This window comes from Moschus berezovskii, chromosome 5 (genome assembly GCF_049115385.1).
Source record: "Moschus berezovskii isolate FMDL1 chromosome 5, NW_MosBer_1.0, whole genome shotgun sequence".
NCBI lineage: Eukaryota > Metazoa > Chordata > Mammalia > Artiodactyla > Moschidae > Moschus > Moschus berezovskii.
Genome location: NC_142464.1, coordinates 102,559,808 through 102,587,371, shown reverse-complemented (window position 1 = coordinate 102,587,371; position 27,564 = coordinate 102,559,808). Strand labels below are relative to the sequence as shown.

Below are 27,564 nucleotides of genomic sequence, written 5' to 3'. Positions count from 1 at the left end.
CTACGTGTTTATTCTAATAACCCATCGAGCACCTCAATTAAGAAGCTTCCCATAGCAGTTATGTCCTACCGTGGCCAGGCTTTTTTGTCAATACAAAAATCAGCTCATTATCTGGAGTGTCCAGGTCTTGCAGGCTCAAAGAAGAATTGCTTATCACCACTCCTGAGCTCAGCTGCACACCAAGGGGCCTCAAGGTCATTCTGGGAGGCTCATCGTTCTTCCTCTGATTAAAGCATAAAATATTAGGTCTCACACAGATACTGGTTTAAGAAGAAAAAAAGAGCGCACACTATTCAAAGACAGTAACACCATCACATCAACTTTCACCAATGAAATAGCATTTAATGTGTCATCATCTCTTATTATCATTGTTGTTGTTATTGTATTTTTATTGAAATATAGTTGATTAACAATATTGTGTCAGCTTCAGGTATATATCAAAGCAGTTCAGTTATATAGTTTTTCAGATTATTTTCCATTATAGGTCATTACAAGATATTGAACATAGTTTTCTGTGCTATATAGTAAATCCTTATTGTTTATTTTATGTATATAGTTTGCATCTAATATGTCACTGCCTTTAATTCTCACTCAAAATGGTTACGTTGAAAGCTGAGCAGATCACATAAACCAGATATCCCCTTGATGGACATGCTGCAGAAATCTCAGGCATTCTCCATAGGTACGATGATGGCATTTTCCAGATGCCAGAAATACGGACATGTGGTTAGACAAGTCCAAGTGTACTGGGGGAGAAAAGGGCACATTTTTTGAAATCATAGCTGTCTTAGAACCTATGATAGAGGACACATATTTGAAAGTACAGGTGTTTAAACTGTCTGCCTGATCAGCCCCGGCAGAAGTCAGCTCCTCTCCACCCTTGGCCCCCAAGGGTGCTGAGAGTGCCACGTTTTGTTTTCTCAAGGCAGAGGGTATTCCATTCTGAGTTTTATCTTTTATCTTTCTCTCTCCCCAGAGTGACAGAGCAAGCCTATGTAGTTGCTCAGAAGAGAATATATACAGCATCAGGGAACACATTTCTTTAATGTTATAGTGTGATGAACAAATGCGCTAAAATGTTAGAAAAGGCAAGTAATGTACATAGAACTACATACAATAATTGCGGGGAAAAATAAGCATATGTTACTTTTCACCTCATGTGAGGCTAACAAGTTTTCTCTGTCTGCAAGAACAAAGTGTCTTCACACAGACCAGACAGATTTTATCCTAAAATGGATATTCAGATTTCCAAGTCATACCATCTCCAAATGTCAGTCTTAATTCTACAAGTTTCCTAAAGGTCAGGGTTATGTTTTTTAAATTTACCTCTAAAATTGAAGGTCCAACCCAATTTTATTTGTTTTTGAGTTCTTTTGAAGCTATCTAATGGTGGGATATTGTGGTCAAAGGCCCAACTTTTCCAACTTCCAGAATCTTTACCTCGATGGTGATGTTGATGCTGTGGACTTCTGATCGACTGTTTCCATCACTTACATAAAAACTGAAAATATCGTGGGTTGGCTCAATGCTTTCATGAACACTCTGAAAGTAGTAAATGTAGTTTTCCAGGACATCTTGAATAGGGAACGATGCCTCTAGGTCACTGGCAGTTCCAGGGCCAAACCGATCACCTGCACCAATAGCAAGAGGGAACTTTTATCTTGGTCCATAATTCCTGCTTTCTGAGCTGAACCAGAAAGCATGACAGCACTATCAACAAAAGATGAAAACAAGTTTGAGAATAAAGGTGGGAGAATGGAATTTGAAGACTTGGGTGGGACTCCAGTTTCCCCACTATTTCTCATCAATAAATGGGAATCAAATGAGTCACATGTATGAAAGTCAGAATGCTATTATTTAATAGAGCACAGAATCAGTGGTTATTAGAAATATTTGAAAAATAAGTCATGGGGCAAATATTGATATAGGAGTAAAAGTTTTACACTTTAGTCAATTTCAAAACCATTTTGCAAGAGGGACCTTTTTTCTCTACACAAGAAAGGGTGAACCGTATATCTTTAAATCTAAGAAATATCTCCTTAAGCAAGTTTTCATTTGACAATTCAGTTCCTTAAGAAATGGGCTAGTGCTCACCCCTGGGATGGTACCCTAGGGCCACTGAGATGTTCTGGGACCATCCAGAGGTCAGGTGTAGTTCAGGCTCTGAGATGCTCAAGTATAATCCAGAGTTTCATGGAAAGTGCTGGTTATCTTGTCTCTTCATTCCAACCCTAAAGGCCCACTGCCTAAAGGTTGGTTGACTTGTCTGTTATTTGGATTGAATCTCTCTAAAAGATTGATTTTAAATGGTTACATTTTCTTCTAAAGAGAGGAGAGAAAAAGATACCCCTGTATCTTCAAACACTCCCTAGATATACATCAACAAAGAAAAGTGTAGATAGAAGATCTGAAAACAATAACACTTTCTTTTTCCCTCTTCCATGGGTTTTGCAAAGATGAGGTCATATATTAAAAGGCCACTGACTTCCTAGTCAAAGACACACAGGGTCATTTTTTGTTGACCTCCAAATTGAAAGAGTAGGAATGAAAACGTTTTATTTACAATTTGTTTGTGACAAGAATTCAAGACAAATATTCTTTTTTACAATGATGTGAATTTTCTTAAATTTTACCCCTCAGATTTGATTCCTCTGGATACTAGAAGCATACAGGCGTCTAAGTGATTAGTGACCTGATAACCCCTAGGGCACACAGTTCAGAGTTTCCAAAAGGAATTGCTAACATTCCTTAAAACTTTTTCTCTTTCTATTTATCACTATAAATATAAGAAATATGACATCTTTATTTGGGTCAAAAATACACTAAGTAAGTGAAGCCTAAAAATGTATTCCAATAGAATGACATTCTATCATTAGAAAACAAGCTATTCAACAAGTGAATCTGTCACTGAAGTTTTACGCATCAATCCTTTTGATTCTTAAAACTGCACCTTCTATTTTTTCGTGAAAACCATTCTTATTAATGAGTTTCCTTGCCTTCTTCAATAGAATATACTATGTGCAAATTAAATAATTCTTGATGTGTGGAGGCTATATCATGAACATCTATTACTTGTGCTGGAACACAGCAATGCCCAACAGGTAATTAAGGTGGGCCCTAGTTGTTACCACCCTCTATACTAGCTTAGTTGTTAAAGAATCCGCCTGCAATGCAGGAGACCCCAGTTTGATTCCTGGGTCTGGAAGATCCCCTGGAGAAGGGATAGGCTACCCATTCCAGTGTTCTTGGGCTTCCCTTGTGGCTCAGCTGGTAAAGAATCTGCCTGCAATGCGGGAGACCTGAGTTTGATCCCTGGGTTGGGAAGATCCATGGGAAAGGGAAAGGCTACGCACTCCAGGATTCTGGCCTGGAGAATTGCATGGCTTGTATAGTCCATGGGGTTGCAAAGAATAAGACATGACTGAGCGACTTTCACTAGTTGTGCTGGTACTAAAGGAATGTAAGTTCCACACTGTTAGATTTTATGCTGAACGATATGACTATTCTGTTCTTGTGCTAGTGTGAACTTAAAGATTCTTCTTCTGGACTCTGAATCTAGGTAGCTGGTTTCATATGTATAAAATGAGACTCCGTTCTGAAAGCCCACGAAGCAAAGGACGGGACCTTACATGATGTGTGTTAGGACAATGATTTGCCCCCTTTTCCTTACTTCCAGGTTCGTACTAATGTAGAGCACTGGGTCTCCAAGTGTGGTCCCTGGACCAGCAGTAATGGAACCACCTGTGAGCCGGTGAGAAATGCTAATACATGGATCTCACCAACCTTCTCCGGCAGAAACTCCAGGGTTACTGCCCAGGAAATTGTGTTTGCTCAGGCCCTCAAGGCGAGTCTTATGAGCATTAAAGTTTGAGAACCACTTTAAGAGAGGCTAAGGACTGCCAGAAATTTGACTTCTGGACCAGTGAAATAGTCCTCTGCATGCACTCCATAAAACATAAAACTGTGTTAGAAAGCCTTATCAGAAACCACCCAGAGAGAAAAGAAGACTGGGGCAATCATCCTTTTCTGATTCCCCACTTTTGCTTGTGCTCTTTCTTCTGCGAGAAACACCGTTTTCCCTCTGCCCACAGCAACTCCCACTAACCCTTCCTCAGACATTCCCGCCTTCCCAGGCAAAAGTAATTGCTTTGTCCTACATCCATTCTCAGTGCTTTGTTCCTTTTCCTGTCCTGGTGTTTCATGATTATAACATCAGTCTCCGTATCTGTCTCCTGCGCGAGGCCGGGGCTGTGTCTTTTTCCTCTTTTATAATCCACTGCCTCTCAAATACTGGAGTGGGTAGCCTTTCCCTTCTCCAGGGGATCTTCCCAACCCAGGGATCGAACCCAGGTCTCCCTCATTGCAGGCAGATTCTTTACCAGCTGAGATACAAGAGAAGCCCAAATCTAACTCAGCAATAAACAAATCGAAGGGCACACACTGCAAAGCAAGATGGGGGAAAGACTCAAGGTTTTCTCTAGGAAAACATGACCCCTGCTAAATGAGTCTGGTAAAACTAGGCTCAAATCCCAGGCATCACACCAGCCACAGACACCTTCAGTCAGTAGCCTCTCTGTGGGAGCTGCAAGCTGCACGCCAATTAGAGCTGAGTGCTAGCACTCAGGAGCCTCCCAGCAGAGGCGGTGGTACGGTCACCTGCCAGGAGCTGTCTCAACTGCCAGTCACTGTGGACACAGGGGGCCTGTGGACAGTCCCTGCCTCTCCCCTTCCCTCCTCTGTGATAACCACCAAGAACAGTGGGTCCAGGGCAGATGGTGGGGGAGAGGGTCACAGACAGACAAGCATGCATTTCAATTCACGCCATATATTTAGAAAAAGCTGAGACGTCAGCTCTGGTTCAGCTAAACAGTAGCTGCCTCACAATAAAACAACAGACAATCTTATTTCCTTGACATTCAATTTCGAGTGCAATCCCCAATCCCCTCTGTCCTAATGGCTGGCACTTTTCCCTTGTTCTAGTTTTCCCCATGGCACTGATTGACCTCCTAACATCTTCCACAATTTTCTCATTTCTTAGGTTTCTTATCTGTCTCCTCCCACCAGGATCTAAGGCACCACAGAGGTAAGGGTTTCTGTCTGGTTTACTGATCTATGTGTGTGTATGCTCAGCAGTTTCAGTTGTGTCCAACTCTTTGCAACTGCATGGACTGCAGCCCACCAGGCTCCTCTGTCCATGGGTCCCAGGCAAGAATACTGGAGTGGGTTGCCACGCTCTCCTCCAGGGGACTTTCCCAACCCATGTCTCCTGTGTCTTCTGCATTGCAGACGGATTCTTTACCACTGAGCCACCGGGGAAGCCCCTTACTGATCTATTTCCAGTGCTTAAACATGTACTTCACATACAGGAAATGCTCGGTCAATATCTGTTGAGTCAATAAGACCTTCCTTCCATTTCTTGGAAATGGTTCCAGTCCTCTTCGGTTCTCCCTGTCCAGGTTAATTGCAAGCAGTGAGCCCCACCACCCTGCCTCTTCTCTCCAGATCTGGAACAACTCTACAGCCAGGCTACTGCTGGTACCTGTCCCTGTGTTCTCGATGCAGCCGTACTGGGGCAGGGCGCTTAGCTTAATGATGGCGTCCTCCTGGAAACTGTCCTCAGCAGCAGCAGCGAAGAAATGTTGAAAAGAGAGTGGGGTCCTCCCTCCCTCATCAACCTAAGAAAGAAAAGATTGGAGAGAGTCCTTGGACGGTTGCGCGGACTGCAGTGAAAAAGAACTGAATCGAAAATTGCTGCCTGGGTGACCTTCCACTTGTTTGAGGAGGCAGATCCTCTACAGACAAGATGAAGAATGTGCCAGCTGCTGGGGCCCGGCCATCCTTCAGCACCACTCAGAGCCACGCTCAGACGCAGTGACATCCGTGTTTGCCTTCAAAGCTGGGCTTCTTCCATGATGGACCTGGTTATAAAGCAGCTCTGGCCCATTCTAATCACCCACCTCGGAACAGCTGCATGGCAGGAGGACTGCCTTCCTTCCTATTAACGTTCAAAAGTCCGCAGCTTTGGAATGATCCATCTGGTCCTCCCTAGGATACTGTGAGCGCATCCTGTCCTACAGGAGTTCCCACCAGAAATAAAGTCCCCTTTATCCCGTGAGAGTGTATGCTTAAAGGTGCAAGGGAAGACAGGGCTCACCGGACCTGAAAGCTAGTGCTTATCATTACTGTCAAAGAGAATAATAAATCGGTTTAAGTAAAAGCGGTAGCTCCAGCTACCTTTTTCCTTTTGGGCCCTGTTCTGTATGCTAACGTTGCAACCTGAGCCTAGTGTTTTTTGTAGCCTGCTGGATATGCAGCTCGACTTCTGAATGACTCTTGGCTAAATACAGGAAGATTTACGAATTATAAAGTGGAAGGTCACCCTGACTCTGAGAATGGGGAAGGTGCAAACAGCTTCCCCAGTGCAGACGTGAAAAAGATGAGTGGAATATCAGAACCATTCAGAAACAACTCAGTTCTACAGATTTTCAGTTGCTCAACAAAATCAGAAATCCTGAGTTTGGGGCATTATGGCATGTACATAGAGTGGAATAAGAAAGTGAATTAACTTTTATGGAATCCCTACTATGGGCCAGTTCTGTACTGGAGCTTTTTAATGCTATTTTATTCATCATCAGAATAATCCTTTATGGAATAGGAATAGTAGTAACACTTTAAAAATGAGGCAGCTGAGGCTAAGAAAGATTATATAATTGGTCCAAGATCAGTCTACGGGTGACTTCATAATTGGGGTACATTACATGGACCCCCACCCTCCACACACCAAGGAACTGTCAATATTGTTTAACAGAGATAAGTATCAACTCAATTTAAGATGTGACCCAGGACACTATTCATATTCCTATGTTTCACTTGCTGCAAACATTAGACTATAAACACCTCAAAAAAACATCTCTATACCCCTACTACTAGACACATCTAGCATAGTATACAAAATACTGTGCACAAATAGATCTGTGTCTGGCACAAAAATATTTGTTGACTAATTAAATCATGTGAATATAATGATTTGATCTTATGCATTTAAATATTTTCATCCTTTTTGAAAAACTCATGTTTGAAAGCCATAATAGCTTGCTTCTGTGGCTTAGATATTTGAGGGGAAGGACCTGACAGCCAGTTGAGGTAGAAATCCTTCATTCACACAGGCACAGACTCTAGCTGTCTACAGCACCCACAGTTCATTGATCCGAACTGCTTACCGTGATAAGGTCAGCAAAAGCAATGACTGGGGGTGGATCCTTGACGGGCGTAATGGTGATGGTAAACTTCTGATTGTCCAGACGGTTGTGGTCCATATCAGAAACAGAGAAGTGGAAGCTGTCAGTAACTGGATGACCACTGGTCTCAAACGTGGCCGAATACCTATAGAAGTCAAGAGAAGAGTGGAATGAAGGAGCTACACTGTCAGGTCAAGTAAGATGACTGAATTTCTGTTTAAAAATGGGGCCAGAGGCAACATAATCTTTCAAGAGAACTACTGGTTAGTTGCTTACATATTTTAATACAATTTAAAAAATTCTGTGAAGTAGTACCAGGTGGTTATAATACCTAATTTTCTTGTTGTTGATGTCTTCCATTGTGAAATTGGAAATCTCCGCAAGTTCTTCCACCTCAGGTCCTGAGGTTTTTAAGAGAGCACCATACATAGGCAGAGAAGTTATCTGAATCCAGATCTCTGGGTCAGAGGAAGAATCATCCTAATCAAGCAAACATGATACAAGACATGAATGCATATTTGCAGGAAGACATATTTTCAGTTAAGATTATGGGTGCTCCTTTCTCTGCTAAATGAAAAATCTCCTTAAGCAATACCATGTTGAACTGCATGAAAATCCCACTATTTATTTCTCCTAAAATGTCTCTTTGACAGTCGTCTTTGAAGAGTTGCTGCTAAGTCGCTTCAGTCATGTCTGACTCTGTGCGACTCCATAGATAGCAGCCCACTAGGCTCACCCATCCATGGGATTCTCCAGGCAAGAACACTGGAGTGGGTTGCCATTTCCTTCTCCAATGTGTGAAAGTGAAAAGTGAAGTCACTCAGTCGTGCCTGACTCTTAGTGACCACATGGACTGCAGCCTACCAGGCTCCTCCGTCCATGGGATTTTCTAGGCAAGAATACTGGAGTGGCTTGCCATTGCCTTCTCCGCTACTTTGAAGAGTAGCTCAAGATAATAGCGGGAAATGCACTATGGGGCATAAAAGAAAGAGAGAAAGAAAGAAAGCCCTATGGTTACTGTAAGAGCCACACAAGGTTTTCTTTTAATTACAAGCATCTAGTGGAGTATAAAACATGGTCAGAAATATACGTCATTCTTCTGGAAACACAGTTGTAGGCTTCTTCTGGAGTTTCTTAGTACAGTTTGCTTTTTAGAAAAAGGTGCATCACCGACTCGATGGACATGAGTTTGGGTGAACTCCGGGAGTTGGTGATGGACAGGGAGGCCTGGCGTGCTGTGATTCATGGGGTCGCAAAGAGTCAGACACGACTGAGCGACTAAACTGAACTGAACTGAACTGAAAATTTTTGGAAATAGGTAAAACTCCACTATAACATATGATAACAATGATTTAAAAATTCAGGGAAATGAAGAATGGAAGGTAAGGACTCACTCTAAAGAATAGTCAACATCAACACAATAAAAAATTTTAGTTTAACAGAAAAATTTAAGAAGTCTTATGAATTTCATTCTGACCAAGCCTATGCATGCTCAACCCCTGAGATGCCTAATCTTAATGAAGACTATTCATTTCCCTTTCCTCTGCACTGTTTATTTACTGAGAAATAAAATTGGCTTCCTGTTTCTACGTGGGCAATAATTGAATGTCTTAACAAACAATTTCTTCTTTCTTCAAGGATATTTTTGGAAATATCTAGAAGGGAGGCAACATCTTCTTGGAAAGATCCTCTGAGTCATTCATCTTTTAGACCAGTTGGCTGTGAACATGAGGGCCCTCTACACTTCACCACAGCAACAATGAAGATAAATATTGCATGACCAAGCATACTTTCACATGCAAACTTGCATGGCTATGTTGTACAGTTAGCTGAGGTCGGAGATCAGAAATGTGAGCGTGGCTGCCTGGAGATCTGGGGAGCAGGTTTTGGTCAGCTCTCATTTCTATCCTTGGGGACCTTTTAAGTTGGCAGTTCAGAGCCTCAAGGCAAGATCACAGAACTCTCCATATTTCCTCACATCAGTTGACAGTAACAAGGAAGGAAACTCAAATTTATCGAAGCTGTAAAACTTCAGAAAACAGCCCCTAAATGTATACTTTAAAAGTTTCTCTATTTTTCTTCATGGGTTATCAAATACAACATGCAGGCTTCCAAAAGACTACTTGCTATGATATTACTGTGAGTAGCCTCTGAGGGGGAATTTTTAAAAGACAGCCGAGAGTTCTAAGGCACTGTCTTCTGAGATGGTGATAAACTACAAGGACAGAGCTCCTGGCTCTTGATGAGAATGAACAGCTTCTAAATTCCACATTGGCAAATTTGGCAAAGAAATGCTTATCTCGTGTCAGGCCCAACTTATTTATAATTTTTCAAATCTCAAGTGACTGCTGGGTTTGAAACGGTGTGAAATCAGCTGGAATTATTTTTCTGAATGCTGTCATCGTTTAAAGAAAATTACTACTTTGAGATATCCAAGATACTGTGGGTGAAAAATTCTTAAGAACATAGACCTTGATTTTATGTAATTTTTCTATTCGAAGACCTTCTTACCCATTTTGTGTTAATTCACTCTTTCATTTTCTTTTTATTATCTATACATCTACTGACACACCTTTCAACACAAGGATGAGAACTCTGATGATTAACATTTTATGCTCCTCTTTCATCCTGTCCCTGGTTCTACTATCACATCATGATCTTGCTTTTTTACTTCCTTGAATCTCTTGGTATATTTTGATATATTGTTGTTGAGTTGCTCAGTGCTGTTGAATTCTTTGCGATCCCATGGATGGCAGCATGCCACGCTTCCCTGTCCTTCACAATCTCCCGGAGTTTGCTCAAACTCATGTCCATTAAGTTGGTGATGCCTCCAACCATGTCATCCTCTGTCACCCCCTTCTCTGCCTGCCCTCAATCTTTCCCAGTATCAGTCTTTTCCAATGAGTTGGCTCTTCACATCAGGGAGCCAAAGTATTGGAGATTCAGCATCAGTCCTTTGAATGAATATTCAGGATTGATTTCCTTTAGGATTGACAGGTTTGATCTTGCTGTCCAAGTGACTCTCAAGAGTCTTCTCCAGCAGCACAGTTTAAAAGCATCAATTCACTGGTACTCAAGGGTGAGAGTTATAGTCCAACTCTCACATTCATATGTGATTACTAAGAAAGCCATAGCTTTGATTTGACAGACCTTTGTTGGCAAACTACTGTAAAGTAGTTGTAGTATTTTTCAAAATGTATGGAAAGGGAGTTAGACTCTCCTCTTGTGGGATTTCTTTTTCTTTTCACTCAATAGAAGACTGCTAAGATCCATGATTATATTTTTCATGATCCATGATTTATATTCTTTTCACTCAGTAGAAGACGGCTAAGATCCATGATTTTATTTCTTTTCTTGGGCTCCAAAGTCACTGGAGATGGTGACTGCAGTCATGAAATTGAAAGGCGCTTGCTCCTTGGAAGAAAATCTATGACAAACCTAGACAGCATATTAAAAAACAGAGACATTACTTTGCCGATAAAGGTCCATCTAGTCAAGGCTATGGTTTTTCCAGTAGTCATGTATGGATATGCGAGTTGGTCTATAAAGAAAGCTGATTGCCAAAGAATTGATGCTTTTGAACTGTGGTGCTGCAGACTCTTGCAAGTCCCTTGGACTACAAGGAGATCAAACCAGTCAATCCTAAAGGAAATCAGTCCTGAATGTTCATTGGAAGGACTGATGCTGAAGCTGAAACTCCAACACTTTGGTCACCTGATGTGACGAACCGACTCCTTAGAGAAGTCCTTGATGCTGGGAAAGATTGAAGGCAAGAAGATAAGAGGACAACAGAGGAGGAGATGGTTGGATGGCATCACCGACTTGATGGACATGAGTTTGGGCAAGCTCTGGGAGTTGGTGATGGACAGGGAAGCGTGGTATGCTGCAGTCCATGGGATCACGAATAGTCAGACACGACTGAGCAACTGAACTGACTAAAAGATCCATGAATGTTGTTTTGTGAAGCTATTGTTCATCTCTTCTGAATGTTCTCTAGTATTCCACAGAGTAAGTATGCTCCAAATTATCTGTTATTCCATTTGTTGATGCTGATAGACGTTGGGCCTGTTTCAGTATATTTGCTACTACAAAATAGTGTTACTGTTATTACAAATAGTGCTTCCATGATAGCTCAGTTGGTAAAGAATCCACCTGCAATGTAGGAGACCCTGGTTCAATTCCTGGGTTGGTAGGCTCCCCTGGAGAAGGGATAGGCTACCTACTCCAGTATTCGTGGGTTTCCCTTGTGGCTCAGCTGGTAAAGAACCTGCCTGCAATGTGGGAGACCTGGGTTCGATCCCTGGGTTGGGAAGATCCCCTAGAGAAGAGAAAGGCTACCCACTCCAGTATTCTGGCCTGGAGAATTCCATGTACTGTATAGTCCATGGGGTCCCAAAGAGTTGGACACAACTGAGTGACTTTCACTCTCATTGCTGTGAGTACTCTTGTGTATATTCTTGTGCATATTTTTTGTACCTGTGAAAGTCTCCCTTGGAAAGGAATTCAGGAGAGGGATGGTTAGGGAACATGAACATTCATCATTACAAGACAATGTCAAATTCCTTCCCACAGTGGCTGTTCTAATTTACAGCTCCATCATAAAAGAACCTCCTGTAGATCCATTTCCTCTCCGACATTTGGCATTTTCATATTTTGAAAATTTTGCCAGTTGAATTGGTACTAACCAGCATACAGTCTTTGTCTGAGTTTCCTGATATCTAAAAAGATGAATGTCTCTTATCTTTCCTGGCCCTACAGATTCCTCTTCTGAAATTCCTGCTCACGTCTCCTGTTCATTTTTCAAATGGATTATCTTTTTCTTCTTGATTGGCAGATGTTCTTTTTATTTTCTTTGTTATCTTTGGTTCTATGTGTTGTACATATCTTTTTCCAGTTTGTAAGTAGTTTTTTTTTTTTTGTATTTATGGTGTGTTTTGCAGAACATAAATTTTAATTTTAATATAGTCAAATTTTCAATCTTTTCTTTATAGTTAGCATTTTCTGTTTGTAGTTTAAGAAATTCTTCCTTTTCCCATTATCATGACAATATTCACCTATACCCTACAAAGAATTGTACAATTTTACCTATGACATTTAAGGACTTGATTTGCTACAGTTAATATCTGTAAGTTCTTGTTTTCTTTTTAATGTGAATAATAATTTTTGCAGATTCATGTTTCAAATAGTTTCTCCCATTTCCACCAATCTGGTTTGCTCTATCTGTTTTATGTTACAGTCCCAAGTGTGAGTCTGTTTCTAGACTCTCTAGTATATACCAGTGTGGACTGATTTAAATAGTGCATGTTTATATAAAATCCTGGTATCTGATAGGGCAAACCCCTGCCCTCCTGTTATTCATTTTCAGAGGGCCTTTTGTTGTTCTTTAAACACTATAGACACCTTCCCAGGTGGAGATAGTGATAAAGAACCCACCTGCCGAGGCAGGAGATGTAAGAGATGTGCCTTCAATCCCTGGGTTGGGAAGATCCCTGGAGGAGGGCATGGCAACCCACTCCAGTATTCTTGCCTAGACAATCCCATGGATAGAGGAACCTAGAGGAACCCGGCAGGCTACAGTCCCTAGAGTTGCAGAGTCAGAAGTGACTGAAGTGACTTAGCATGCATGGATACATTATAGAATGAGCTTATCAAGATCATTAAAAGGTCACTGAACTTTTGACTAGTTCTTAGTTGAATGGAAAGATCATGTTGTGGGAGAATTGATATATTTTTGATACTAAATATTCCTGTGAATACAGCATCTCCCAGTGCTTTTAAATAGAGAAGGCAATGGCAACCCACTCTAGTACTCTTGCCTGGGAAATCCCATGGATGGAGGAGTCTGGTAGGCTGCAGTGCATGGGGACTCAAAGAGTTGGACACGACTGAGCGACTTCACTTTCACTTTTCACTTTCATGCATTGGAGAAGGAAATGGCAACCCACTCCAGTGTTCTTGCCTGGAGAATCCCAGGGATGGCAGAGCCTGGTGGGCTGCCGTCTATGGGGTTGCACAGAGCTGGACACAACTGAAGCGACTTACCAGCAGCAGCAGTAGTGCTTTTAAAAATGTCTGCCAATTAAGTATTACAGTTTTCCCTGTAAAAGTATTGCCTGGTTTTTGTTAGATTTAGTCCAAGGAATATAAATTTTGTGATGCTATTTTAAGTGGTATCATCTTTTTAGTTAAATGTACTGGTCATTTTTTGCTCTTATATAGAAATGCTATTGCTCTGTTGATCTTCCATCCAGCCCCTAAATTCTTCCTTTATTTTTGAAACTTTGTGAAGAGATTCCTTTGGATTTTCTTTATAGTCAGTAATAGCATCAATTTTCCCTAGAAGTTACACATCTTTTGTTACATTTATACCTCATATGCATTACGTAATATTATTATAGATGGTTTATTTTGAATTAGTATATTTTTGGCTAGTGCATAGCAATTCTATTAGCTATTCAAGATTAATCTTGTATCATCCTCTCCATATTACAAATGAGAAAACTGAGCCCTAAGGAGTTTAATAACGTGTCAAGGGTTATTACACTAGTAGAAGTGGTAAGCTTGGATGAGAACCCATTCATTTTAACCATAAAACCCACACAACCCTCGCCTACTTGTTTCCTTGCAGTACATAGCAAATTGTGTACAGGAAACCACCTTTAAGAAGCAAATCACACAGAATCCCATTTTTGCCTTTTGTTTCTCCTGATGTCATTTTACCTTTTTGCAGTTCATGATACTGTAATTAAGAACTGGCTCACATGTTCCGTTATAGTCGGGGTTTCCCCAGTGGTTCAGCAATAAAGAATCTGCCTGCAATGCAGGAGATACGGGGGATGTGGGTTTGATCCCTGGGTCAGAAAGATCCCCTGGAGAAGGGAATGGCCAGTATTCTTACTGGGAAAATCCCATGGACAGAGGAGCCTGGTGGGCTACAGTCGACCGGGTTCTGAAGCAGCGGAACACAATGCACAACACAACTGCCCCGTTTATGACCAAGGGTTTGGATGGCTTTTCCAACTTTTCTGGATGTTCACAGCAAACTCACTAACTATGCACACCCAGAAAAGTCTTCCCCATGACATTAAGTAAAAAATTCTTCCACAAAACTCAGAGAAAGTTAGTATTAATAAATAACTTAGCTAAGTCTTGAAAATATGCTATGCTTTCAGTGAGCTAGAGTAATTCTTTTGGAATCTTCTTTCTGCTCCAGTGGGTAAGTTCACATTCAATCAATTTCTGAAAATACATGTTCAGTTGCCAATGGGCTTGCAGTTTGATCTGCAGCTCATAATATGCACTTAATGGGAAGTAACTGCTCTTGGAATCCTATTTTGGTCTGTCAAACGTTTTTCAAGCCTTGGTAATCTATTGATTAAATCTGTATTCATAAATTTTTATGAATTCGTGTTTCATAAGACTCAAAAGGCCATAACCTAGGGTAAGAATCACCTGTCAATTTAAAAAAAAAGTCAAAGGTGTTCTGAAACTGTACTAGACCCACGAGAAGAATCAGGGTGGAAAGCAGTTTCCCACAAGTTAAGAAAAGACAATTTTAGGGGAAAATCTGTGCAAAAGCAACTGAAGCAATTGTTCCCAGGCCAATGCTTTATCTTACATGCTACTATTCAGGCCTAGATTTTATAGCCATATTCTTCAGCTCAGAAAAGGATTACATAAAACTATACAGTAATTTTTTAAAAGGCCAGGTTATTGGAGGAAATTTTAAGATTAGCAAAGGAAAAATTCAATACTAAGAGTGATTATCATTCATTGGAGGGACTGATGCTGAAGCTGAAACTGCAATACTTTGGCCACCTCATGCAACGAGTTGACTCACTGGAAAAGACTCTGATGCTGGGAAAGGTTGGGGGCGGGAGAAGAAGGGGACGACCGAGAATGAGATGGCTGGATGGCATCACTGACTCTGTGGACATGAGTTTGAGTGAGCTCCGGGAGTTGGTGATGGACAGGGAGGCCTGGCGTGCTGTGATTCATGGGGTCGCGGAGAGTTGGACACGACTGAGCGACTGAACTGAACTGAACTGAACTGAACCATTCTTATTTCAGTGTATTTGCCAAAACTACTCATTTTGATTTCTACATGGAGAGTTTATGTTCACAACATACTTACATGAAAAATAAGATTAATTATCCTCATTATCCTCAGCTCCAGAGGTAAAGTCAAGGAAAGAAGATGAGTTTAATTAACCAGGATCACATATCAAATTAAGGTCAGATTAGCGGAAAAAATAACAGAGTTTCTGAATCTATCCTTGGTCCCTGCTTCTCATGGGGCACAGAATGGAGGGTGAGTCAGGAATCCTGCCAAACAAGCGTGCCACCATTCGGTCCAGAGCTCGACCCGAGACAAACGTTAGTGAGAAGTGGGTTTTCTCTCAGAAAGTTCAGTTCAGTTCAGTTCAGTCGCTCAGTCGTGTCCGACTCTTTGCGACCCCATGAATCACAGCACGCCAGGCCTCCCTGTCCATCACCAACTCCCGGAGTTCACTCAAACTCATGTCCATTGAGTCGGTGATGCCATCCAGCCATCTCATTCTCTCAGAAAAGTGAGCCATAAAATACCGTAACTTATCAGTCATTGATGGGTAAATTCTTCTAAGCTGCTCTTTCTCTAAAATTCCCATTTGAAATACTATGGAGGGAGCTTAAAATATGGGAACTTGGGCTTTTTGACAATGTTACTATTTCCTAGTGCAAATCACCCATCCTTACACATTCTCAGGACGTTTTCATCAGTGTTCTGCTCATTCACTTGTCTGCTGGGGAAACAGTGGATGCCCCTGGAATAAAGAGTGTCACTGCTGCAAAGAGCACAATGATAGGGAAGCGGACAAAAAGTTCTTTCATGGCCATAGACCTGATGGCCCAAATGTTCAGCCACGGCGTCACTCTCTAGCAACCTGATCAGAGGGTGCAGTGGACAAAAAGACAAATGACAGAACTTACCACATAAGCCAGGTGTGAGCGAGTGATCACAGCCGTGCTTTTACTGGCAACCGTGATGCTCAGAGAGGCGCCGGCAGCCAGTCGGGGCTCCCGGGCCTCGGCGGGTGATACCTCCACCCGCACGTCCACTGTTGTGGCTGAAAGGCCATCTGTGACTGAGATCTCCATGCTGTCCTCCCGGGCAGACGAGCCATCGTGTAGATACCGCAGGACATTTTTCTCCATATCCTCATATGTGAAAGTGTCACCTTTCAAGAACAAAACAGATTGCAAAAATCCAGGAACTTCTGGGAACAATGCTTTTCATTTCCATAACACCTTTGTTCTCAGGATTTCAAAGCACATATAGGATCATAAACCCTGGGAGTTGTAAGCTAATTAGTTCAACCATCCACCCAACGTAAAATTCCCTTTACACTACCCTTGAAAAGGGTTCTTTAGCCTGTCCTCCAACATGGCTCAAGGTGGGAGGCTCACCATTTTACAAGGGAGCTAATTCAACTGGAGATAACTCTAAAATTTTTCTAAAGCTTTAAATCAGATGGAGCCAAAATCTGCTTCTCTAAGCTCCACTCTTCACTGTTTCATTCTAGACAACACAGGGCATGCTTCTGTTCTTTATGATAGCCCTTCTAGAATCTAATCATGATACTGATGATTTATTTTAAAAAGTTAAGAAAGTTAAAAAACACTTAAAACTTGAAAAGTATACTTGAAGTTAGAAACCTACTCTGTGTAAGTCTATTCATAATTAGGTGATAGATGTCATGTGGAGAAAAATTTTCAAGGTCATAAACATTTAAGAAAAATAGGTTTAAACAAAATTTAAAATATTTAAATGTCAGGATTCACTAGAATTCTAGAATCTTCAATATACAATATGAAAGCTTCTCAAATTTGTTTGGTCATAGCACCCTTTTTATGAGAAATGCTACTTAGTGCCATGGGGCCCCATGACTCCTGAGCACAGCTGAGGAACTGGTCTTCTTGAATGTTATATTCAACTCTATTTCCTCACAGATTGCTGACTATAATAATTGATGTTATATAAGAAAACTAAATAATTTATTCATTCTTTGTTTTCTTCTTCCAAGCCTTCTCTTGATGCTAGTATAATTGTTCCTTAAAATGAAAATAAAACTAATATTTTACAAACATCTTTCGAACACATGTATTAATTATACAAATGCTGGTTAAATATAATATTAAAGACACTGGGCTATGACTGTTATGCTCCTAACATAGTTTCCTTAGGATACCAGAAATTTATCATAATGATGCTTCCTTTGTTTGGCAACTTAAAGAAAAAAAATCTGTCTTTGTGACTCCCAAGTGCCTATTTATTGTTCTTACAAATCCCACATAGTTTCAAGGTAAAAATCTGACGCTCTTCCTCTGCAGTGATATTCAGAAGAAAGCATTGTTACACGCCTATTAGGAATTACATGAAAGTTTTGAGAAAATATGGATTGTCAGAATAAGCACACAGCGTCTCAAGGTGACAACTTTGAAACAATATTCACTTCAATATATGAGAGTCAACTATTAAAAATTAGATTCAGTTGTGTTCTTTGAACTTTTCTGTATTTCCCAAACAATCAGCATGTATTATTTTTATAACTGGATGGAAAAGAGTCTGATGCTGGGAGGGATTGGGGGTGGGAGGAGAAGGGGACAACAGAGAATGAGATGGCTGGATGGCATCACCGACTCAATGGACATGAGTTTGAGTGAACTCCAGGAGTTGGTGATGGACAGGGAGGCCTGGTGTGCTGTGATTCATGGGGTCGCAAAGAGTCGGACACGACTGAGCGACTGAACTGAACTGAACTGAAGGTATAATAAATATTATTTTGGAAAGCTGGTCACATTACATGTTTTTTTTAATGGATGAAAATACATGCAGCTTATACTCTAAAGAGTCAGAGTGTTTAAGATACTGTGAAGAGTCACATGGAGCTGACAACTCTTATGAGGTTGTTCTAAATGTACTTACTCCAGGTTTCAGAATCAATTTTACATACAACCTGAGGAAAGAGCTTCATAGTTTTGGAGTGTGGGTGGTGGTGTAGAGAAGGAGGTCTCCAGTACTTCAGCCAATGGACTAAACATTAAACGGTCTTCCCTTTCTAAGTACCGCCTTATAGTTTACCCCACAATATTGCTCTACTTCTTGTCGGAGACATAAAATCAACTGTGGAGCAAGAACAATATTCTCTACGAGAAGAGACTCTAAAAAAGAGTGAATATAAGTACATGTATAGCTGAATCACTTTGCTATACACCCGACACTATCAAAACATTGTAAATCAACTATACTCCAATAAAATTAAAATAGTTAAAAAAAAAATAGAAGTTCCAGGAGGCCAATGACAGAGGGAGCAGGCTACCTGTGGCCATGGGCCCTGGTGACCCAGCTGTGTACTTAATAAGCACGCCATGCTGTGGAGGCTTCCGAAGCTCAAAGAGGAGTTCTTCAGGTACTGTCTCCGTGTCTCGTACTACCAACCGAAGTTCTGTAGTCAGGAGAATAAAGCATGGTGAGAAGCTGTGTATGTTAGCAACTCTATACTCCACATACAGTAAAGCCCCAGGCCAGGCTGGAAGCCATGTTGTAGGAAACCTAATGGTTACAAGAAAATGCTAAATTGAATCAACCACAAAAGAGAGAAAACTTAATCCAATCAATTCACAAATTTGTAAGTAAGTTCTTTAAGAGTTTACTTATGAGTCGGTCGTTCCAAATTCAGAACACCTTTTTTCTTCCAAACAAATGAGGGAATGGCGGTCTATAAAAAGGTCAGTCCTGACTGACTAGGTAGATTTTCTTCCATAAAATACTCGTGGAAGTTGTTTTTGCTTATTATTGTTCCTTCCTTTCTCCTTTCTCCAAATCTATAGAGGAGCCAGCTTATTTTAATAATGATTACTCTGGCCATCACATCACAAGAGAAGGAGTGGGGCAGAAGGGACAGTTATCTTTATATCTATGACTTGCTAATAAGTTGGATGATAATTCACTTTAGGCCAACACTGACATGTAGAAACTGGATAAGGATGTGTAAGAACACACCTTACAAAAATCAAAATAGCCACTCTTCCCTTTCCAGATGTTCTTGGTAAAAGAACAAACTTCTAAAGAGTAAGTAAATAAAATCACAGATAAAACACTTGGGTCAACTCTAGCTCTTCACAACTTCTGAAGGTTCCTGTGATCTGCCACTCCTGTTACTTTTCACTTTCTCAGTAGAAAACAAGAGCAGCCATTGAAACCATTTCCCTCACGTCTCGTCTCTGCTCTCTGTTACTTTACATTTTAGCGATGGCAACAAATCAAACTCCTGGAGGCTGGAAAATGAATTCAGTGTTGAATTCCATCACTGAGCACTGGCCTCTGAAGGGTTTATTTCCTTCTCTCTGTTGCTTCTATATGCATGGAAATGGCCAAAGGGACTGCTATGGATGAGAAAGCATGCAACTTCCGGAAGAGAAGGTCACTACTTTTTGGTAACCATGAAGAGGTTTAAACAGGGACTGTTAAGTGAAATATGGTTCTATCTCCACAGCCATTTTCTTGCAGGTTCCCAGTTCTTACCTATAGAAGTGCTGCCTCCTGGGCTGACCTCAAGCAGAGGAGCTGTGACCTGGAACACTGGTGGGTGCTGATCAGTGCGAAGTAAGTGAATGGTGAGGGCCATCTCTGGACTTGTGTGCTCTCCATCAGAAACTAGAAAGGGCACACACAGGCATAAATCACCTTGTAGTCTGGTCACCTTTAGGCAAGTTCTATAAATTTGTAGCTAGAAGTTTTTTTTAGATTACCTTAACACTCTGAAGAGATGCTTACAAGTGGAAAGAATAGGCAGCAAGTTAAGATACTGTGAACTATTCTACAAAGCTCTTTCTACTGAATAACAAAGAGGATAAAGGACCTTAATAACACAGTCATCTTAAGAAGCAACTTTCACAACAAGGTGATATTGATAAATGTCGGTGGAAGTAAAACAAAATACGCACTCATAGGTAATGCCGATAAAAGCTTTTATTTGTGGAATTATTGTAGATTCAATTAATTCTTCCAGTGTTTCAGAGAAATTCTTTTTCAAGAAATCTCTTTTAGAAATAACTTGTCTATGTCTCATTAGAAAATAAATTTTAAAAGGGTAGAAATTACTCTACACAAGTAATTCTAATGGTATTTGTTTGGAAGTAAGCAGACGCATTTTTACCTGGTCATTATGTCCTATGCAATAAGTAGAAGACATCTTTGTGAATAAAGCAGTGACCTTAATATTTTATTTGGATTACCTGAGACATCCAAGTGAAAGCTGATCACTGGAAGGAAATGAAAGCAGAGTTGCCAGACCCTGGATTCTTATTTCCATTTTTCCATACCCCACATGCCTTCCCTTCTCTAAAAGTCAGGTTGGTAGGAACAGCTGCACCACTGATTCATCAGTGGGTTTATCTGCAGTGCCTACTGAAAAAACTGCACTGCTGATTCTTTAAATGAGTGGTCTGCTTATACATGGGTTCGTTACAAGAAACTCATTTCCTTCTCTACTTTCTCCTGGACTCAGTAACAAGTCAGTGGGAACCTGACCTCTACTTCAGCCAAGTAAAGCATCACTTAGAGACTCTTGCTAATGAGTCCATACAGGTTTTAGATTTGTCTTTTCCTTGAGAACACAACTAAAAGATATGGTTGGATTTTACAAGGTCTGTTCCATGTCCTTAGAGAAGTCCAGAAATAGCCCTCCTGAAGGAGAGACGACATTATCCCTGGGAGAATGACGGTTTTATGACTGTGGTCGTTTGGTCAAATGTCAAAGTTATTTCATCTGCTTCTTTGAGCTCAATCTTTTGTCCTCTCTGGATGGCCAGAGATAGGGATCAATGATTCTTCTTTTTTTTTTCCTTAATGTTTCCTCAAGTTTTCTTTAGATTTTTATGTGGACCATTTTTTTAAAAAGTATTTACTGAATTTGTTACAATATTGCTTCTGATTTATGTTCTGGTATTTTGGCCATATGGGATCTTAGCTCCCTGACCAGGGATCAAACCCTCACCCCCTGCACTGGAAGGTGAAGTCCTAACCATTGGACCACCAGGGAAGCCCTGGGACCAATGACTCTTAATTTTTGGGAGGTTGAGGACAAGTGTTCTAACTTCTCCATAAATTTCAATGGATTCAGGATTCTCTGAAGTGCTTAGAATCTAAGTTAAAAGGCCTTTTGTTAAAAATAAATAATTGCAAAATACAATTTTTTAATGTTTACGTTGATTTTTTTGAAGTGAGGCGCACCTTTGGGAGCCTTCACCATCCTTACCCTACAGAAGAGGAGGAAAGACCGAAAACTTAAACAGCTTTGGTAATATCACACAACTATCCAAGGCATATCCTTGCCTCTATAAGTAAGGGAGGAAACTTATTTTTTAGTACAAATTTATGAATGCTTAGTTGCTCAGTCACGTCTGACTCTTTGTGACCCTATGAACTGTGTCTGACTCTTTGTGACCCTATGAACTGTAGTCCATTAGCTCCTTGGTCCATAGGACTTCTCAGGGAAGAATACTGGAGTGCATTGCCATTTCCTCCTCCAAGGGGATTCTCCCCACCCAGGGATTGAACCTGTGTCTCTTGCGTCTCCTGTATTGGCAGGCAGATTCCTTACCACCAAGCCATGTGGAAAGTCTAGTACAAATTACATAACAACAAAATATACTATGATGGTGCAGGGTTTAGCAAGCAAATGTAAGAACTTACAATCAAAACGTTAAAAGCATGCCTAACCCTCTCTTTAAGCAACGCTTTTGATTTCTCTGAGAAATAATCAAATTGTTTCTGCTCTCATACTTTTCAGATTGCTCCTTGCACTAAAGGTCTACACAAAAAATCTGCACACAGATGGTTACAGCACCTTTCTTCATAATGGCTCAAACTTGGAAGCACCCAAAATGTCCTCTAGCAGGTGACTGGGTAAACAAACTATGGCTCAGTTAGACAATGGAATATCCCTCAACACTAAAATAAACGAGCTACCAAGCTATGAAAAGACATGGAGGAATCTTAAATGCATATTACTAAGCGAAAAAGCCAGTCTAAAAAGTATGAGTTCAACTATATGATATTCTGAAAAGGGTAAAACCACAGAAGGCAAAAAAGAATAGTGTTTGCCAAAGGTGGGAGGCTGGGGTTGCAGGAGGGGCATAGGCAAAGCACAGAAAAATTTTAGGTATCAACTCTGTATGATACAATCATGGATAAATGCCATACATTATTCTAAACCCATAGGATGCAAAACAACAAGAGTGAACTCTAGAGTAAACTCGACTTTGGGTGGTTATGTGTCAGTGTTGATTTATCCTTGGTGAAAAGAGTACCATTCTAGTGACTGATGCTGACAACTGGAGAGGCTAAGCTATGCATGTGCTGGGGCAGGGTGCACAGGGAAAATGTCTGTACCTTCCTTTCAATTTTGTTGTAAACCTAAAACTGCTCTAAAAAAAACTGTCTAAAATAAAAATTTTAAAAAATCATTGAACAGTTAAATATAGGAACCTCAGGCAGAAACAAGATAAATTAATTTAAGGTCAGCCCAAGGTCTATTTTCTTTACTCTGTATAATAGGTTCATGGATCATTTAACTTAAAAGTCTTGAGGAAGTTAATAGTTAACCCCCTTCACCTATTCAAGCTTTCAGATTAGTATTGAGACTTAAAATCTAAACTGGCACACTACATGATACTTGTTTGTTTTTCATGACCAGAACACATACAGACCAGACTAAACTCAGAAAAGTCAGAAACTTGTATTAAAATCCTGGTTGTACTGTTTACCAGGGATGGAAACATGGGCAGATTACTACTATAATGATCCTTAGTTTTCTCACCTTTAAAATGCTAAAATAAAACCTATATTTACAGTATTGCTATAAGGCTTAAATACAAGTAATACTGCAAATTGTTTAATAATCAAGAAGTCTAGAAATGAGCCGACAATGGGTTCTTTTCAACAATGACACAATACTAGAAAAAGAAATAAAAGGTGTCCAAATCAGAATAAAAGAAAATTGTCAGTATTTGCAGATGAAATATTATATATAGAAAACCTTAAAGACTTCAGCAAAAAACTGAGAGAACGAATAAAGGAATTCAGTAAAGTTGCAGGATACAAAATCAATACACAAAAATCTGTTGCATTCTGTATACTAATAACAAACCATTAGAAAGGGAAATTAGGAAAATAACCTCGCTGAGAGTTGTATCAAAAAATTAAACATGTAGGGATAAATTTATTAAAGGAAGTGAAAGCCCTGTAATATGAAAACTATATGACACCAATGAAAGAAACTGAAGACACAAATACATGGAAAGATATTTCCTGATCATGAATTAGAAGCATTAATATTGTCAAAAAGTGGTTCCCCTGGAGGGTCTTCATACATTTTGCTTTGAGGTTGCAAAAAGTCAGACATGACTTAGAAATTGAACAACAACAACAATATGGTGATTATAATCATTAATCATTAATAATATCATTTGGCATATTTGAAAGTTGCTAAGAGAAAGCAAGAGAGTTTCAGAAAAACATCTATTTCTGCTTCATTGACTATGCCAAAGCTTTTGACTGTCGATCACAATAAACTGTGGGACATTCTGAAAGAGATGGGAATCCCAGACCACCTGACCTGCCTCTTGAGAAACCTGTATGCAGGTCAGGAAGCAACAGTTAGAACTGGACATGGAACAACAGACTGGTTCCAAATAGGAAAAGGAGTACGTCAAGGTTGTATATTGTCACCTTGCTTATTTAACTTATATGCAGAGTACATCATGAGGAACGCTGGGCTGGAAGAAGCACAAGCTGGAATCAAGATTGCTGGGAGAAATATCAAAAACCTCAGATATGCAGATGACACTACCCTTATGGCAGAAAGTGAAGAGGAACTCAAAAGCCTCTTGATGAAAGTGAAAGAGGAGAATGAAAAGGTTGGCTTGAAGCTCAACATTCAGAAAACAAAGATCATGGCATCTGGTCCCATCACTTCATGGGAAATAGATGGAAAAACAGTGGAAATAGTGTCAGACTTTATTTATTTGGGTTCCAAAATCACTGCGGATGCTGATTGCAGCCATGAAATTAAAAGACGCTTGCTCCTTGGAAGGAAAGTTATGACCAATCTTGATAATATATTAAAAAGCAGAGACATTACTTTGCCAACCAAGGTCCATCTCGTCAAGGCTATGGTTTTTCCCGTGGTCATGTATGGATGTGAGAGTTGGACTGTGAAGAAAGCTGATCGCCAAAGAATCGATGCTTTTGAACTGTGGTGTTGGAGAAGACTCTTGAGAGTCACTTATACTGCAAGGAGATCCAACCAGTCCACTCTAGAGGAGATCAATCCTGGATGCTCATTGGAGGGACTGATGCTAAAGCTGAAGCTGCAATACTTTGGCCACCTCATGTGACGAATTGACTCACTGGAAAAGACTCTGATGCTGGGAAAGGTTGGGGGCGGGAGGAGAAGGGGACGACAGAGAATGAGGTGGCTGGATGGCATCACCGACTCTGTGGACATGAGTTTGAGTGAGCTCTGGGAGTTGGTGATGGACAGGGAGGCCTGGCGTGCTGTGATTCATGGGGTCGTGGAGAGTCGGACACGACTGAGCGACTGAACTGAACTGAACTGAACTCAAGAGAATAAAGTTAAAGTTTTTATCACAGGAAAAACATATACTAACTTTACGTGGTGACAGATGTTAACTAGACTTATTGTGGTGGTCATTTCACAGTATATACAAATATCACTCATTATGTTGTACACCTGAAATGTTATACGTCAATTATATGTTTTACATACATACATATACATCAATTAAATGTCAAAAATAATTTAAAAAAACAATGATGGAAGACTAAAATTTACTGTTGCTTCAAGTGTGATTTTTTAGCCTTCAAAGAACAAATGAATAGCTGAGAATTTTAGGGAGATGACATTCTCTCTCACCAACATTCAGCCCTACATGAACTATAATAGGACGTGTAGATGGTTGACTCTAACGAAACAGTTAATCCCAAGAAAACAGCAATGTATGGATGCCATTTATGGTCAATAACCTTCACTCTAGACCTATATAAGTGTGCTTGTATTTCACATCAGCATAGATGCCAGCTCTGATTCTGTTTTTGCTTATTGGCACTCAGCTTCTATCACACTTTGAACTAAAATTAGGATGCTGAGATCTTTCACACACAGTTATCACAACTCACTCTCTGGGTCACAACACTTTTGCTTCCAGTAGCAAAGCACTCAATGAAAGGCTCTATTTCAGACTATGAAAAGTGAAAATGTTAGTTGCTCATTGTGTCCAACTCCTTTAGACCCCCTTGACTGCAGTCCGCCAGGCTCTTCTGTCCATGGAATTCTTTAGGCAAGAATATTGGAGTGGCTAGCCATTCCTTTCTCTAAGGGATTTCCTGATCCAGAGGTCAAACCAGGGTTTCCTGCATTGCAGGCATATTCTTTACCATCTGAGCCACCAGGGAAGCCCCTTCATTCATTAGTTGAGCGTCACATAGGGATGATTATAGGCATGCTTCAGAGATATTTCAGGTTTGGTTCCAGACCACTGCAATAAAGTGAATGCTACAATAAAGCAAGTCACATGAATTTCTTGGCTTCCTAGTGTATATAAAAATTATGTTTATACTACATTGTAGTCTAATAAGTGTGCCATAGCATTATGTTAGGCATTATGCATGTGCATTAAAAAATAATGTACATATCTTAATTAGAAAAATAATTTATTGCTAAATATGCTAGCCATCATCTAAACCTCCAATGAATTATAATATTTTTTGCTGGTGGAGGACCTTGAGTCACTGTTGATGGTTGCTGACTGATCATGGTGGTGGTTGCTGAAGGTTGGGATGGTGGTGGCAATTTCTTAAGATAAGACAATGAAGTTTGCTGTACTGATTGAGTCTTCCTTTTGCAAAAGATTTCTCTGTAGCACACAGATCCTGTTTGACAGCATCTTATCCACAGAATATCTTGCAAAATTGGAGTCAGTCTTCTCAAACCCTGATGCTGCTTTATCAATTAAGCTTTTTGTAATATTCTAAATCCTTTGTTGTCATTTCAGTAATCTTTGCAGCATCTTCAATAGGAGTACATTTAATCTCAAGTGACCACTTTCTTTGCTAATCCATAAGAAACAATTGGAATGAAGATTGCTGGGAGAAATATCAATAACCTCAGATATGCAGATGACACCACCCTTATGGCAGAAAGTGAAGAACTAAAGAGCCTCTTGATGAAAATGAAAGAGGAGAGTGAAAAAGTTGGCTTAAAGCTCAACATTCAGAAAACTAAGATCACGGCATCCGGTCCCATCACTTCATGGCAAACAGATGGAGAAATAGTGGAAACAGTGGCAGATTTTATTTTTTTGGGCTCCAAAATCACTGCAGATGGTGACTGCAGCCATGAAATTAAGACGCTTACTCCTGGAAGGAAAGTTATGACCAAACTAGGCAGCATATTAAAAAACAGAGACATTACTTTGCCAACAAAGGTCCATCTAGTCAAGGCTATGGTTTTTCCAATAGTCATGTATGGATGTGAGAGTTGGATTATAAAGAAAGCTGAGCACCGAAGAATTGATGCTTTTGAATTCTGGTGTTGGAGAAAACTCTTGAGAGTCCCTTGGACTGCAAGGAGAGCCAACCGGTCCATCCTAAAGGAAATCAGCCCTGAATGTTCATTGGAAGGACTGGTGTTGAAGCCGAAACTCCAATACTTTGGCCACCTGATGCGAAAATCTGACTCATTTGAAAAGACCCTGATGCTGGGAAAGATTGAAGGTGAGAGGAGAAGGGGACAACAGAGGATAAGACGGTTGGATACATCGCCGACTCAATGGACATGAGTTTGAGTAAACTCTGGGAGTTGGTGATGGACAGGGAGCCTGGTGTGTGCAGTCCATGGGGTCGCAAAGAGTCAGACACAACTGAGCGACTGAACTGAACTGAAGAAACAACTCATCCATCAAAGTTTCATCATAAGATAGCAGCAGTCAGACATATCCGACACTCCACTTCTGATTTTAGTTCTCCTCTTATTTCCATATCTGCAGTTACTTCCTCCACTAAAGTCTCAAACCCTCAAAGTCATTCAAGAAGGTTGGAATGAACTTCCTTCAAACTCCTGGATATGTTGATATTCTGACCTCTTCCCACGAATGAATGTTCTTAATGACATCTAGAATGGTGAATCCCTTCCAGAAGGCTGTCAATATATTTTGCCCAGATCCATCTTAGGAATCCCTATCTATGTTAATTATAGCATCA

At 40.4% G+C, this 27,564-nt stretch overlaps 1 protein-coding gene across 2 annotated transcripts in view; it reads right to left on the bottom strand.

Annotated features, from left to right (window-relative positions):
- The window catches only part of FRAS1 (Fraser extracellular matrix complex subunit 1), a 533,887-nt gene that overhangs the window by 94,492 nt on the left and 411,831 nt on the right, over nucleotides 1-27,564 (bottom strand). For both annotated transcript variants that reach the window (XM_055434121.2, XM_055434122.2), the window contains 8 exons: nucleotides 19,804-19,935; nucleotides 18,599-18,724; nucleotides 16,209-16,456; nucleotides 7,570-7,718; nucleotides 7,221-7,383; nucleotides 5,540-5,675; nucleotides 1,441-1,631; nucleotides 70-223 (listed from right to left, as the gene is read on the bottom strand). In XM_055434121.2, coding sequence (XP_055290096.2) covers nucleotides 70-223; nucleotides 1,441-1,631; nucleotides 5,540-5,675; nucleotides 7,221-7,383; nucleotides 7,570-7,718; nucleotides 16,209-16,456; nucleotides 18,599-18,724; nucleotides 19,804-19,935 — 1,299 coding nt within the window. The remainder of the gene's footprint in view (nucleotides 1-69; nucleotides 224-1,440; nucleotides 1,632-5,539; nucleotides 5,676-7,220; nucleotides 7,384-7,569; nucleotides 7,719-16,208; nucleotides 16,457-18,598; nucleotides 18,725-19,803; nucleotides 19,936-27,564) is intronic.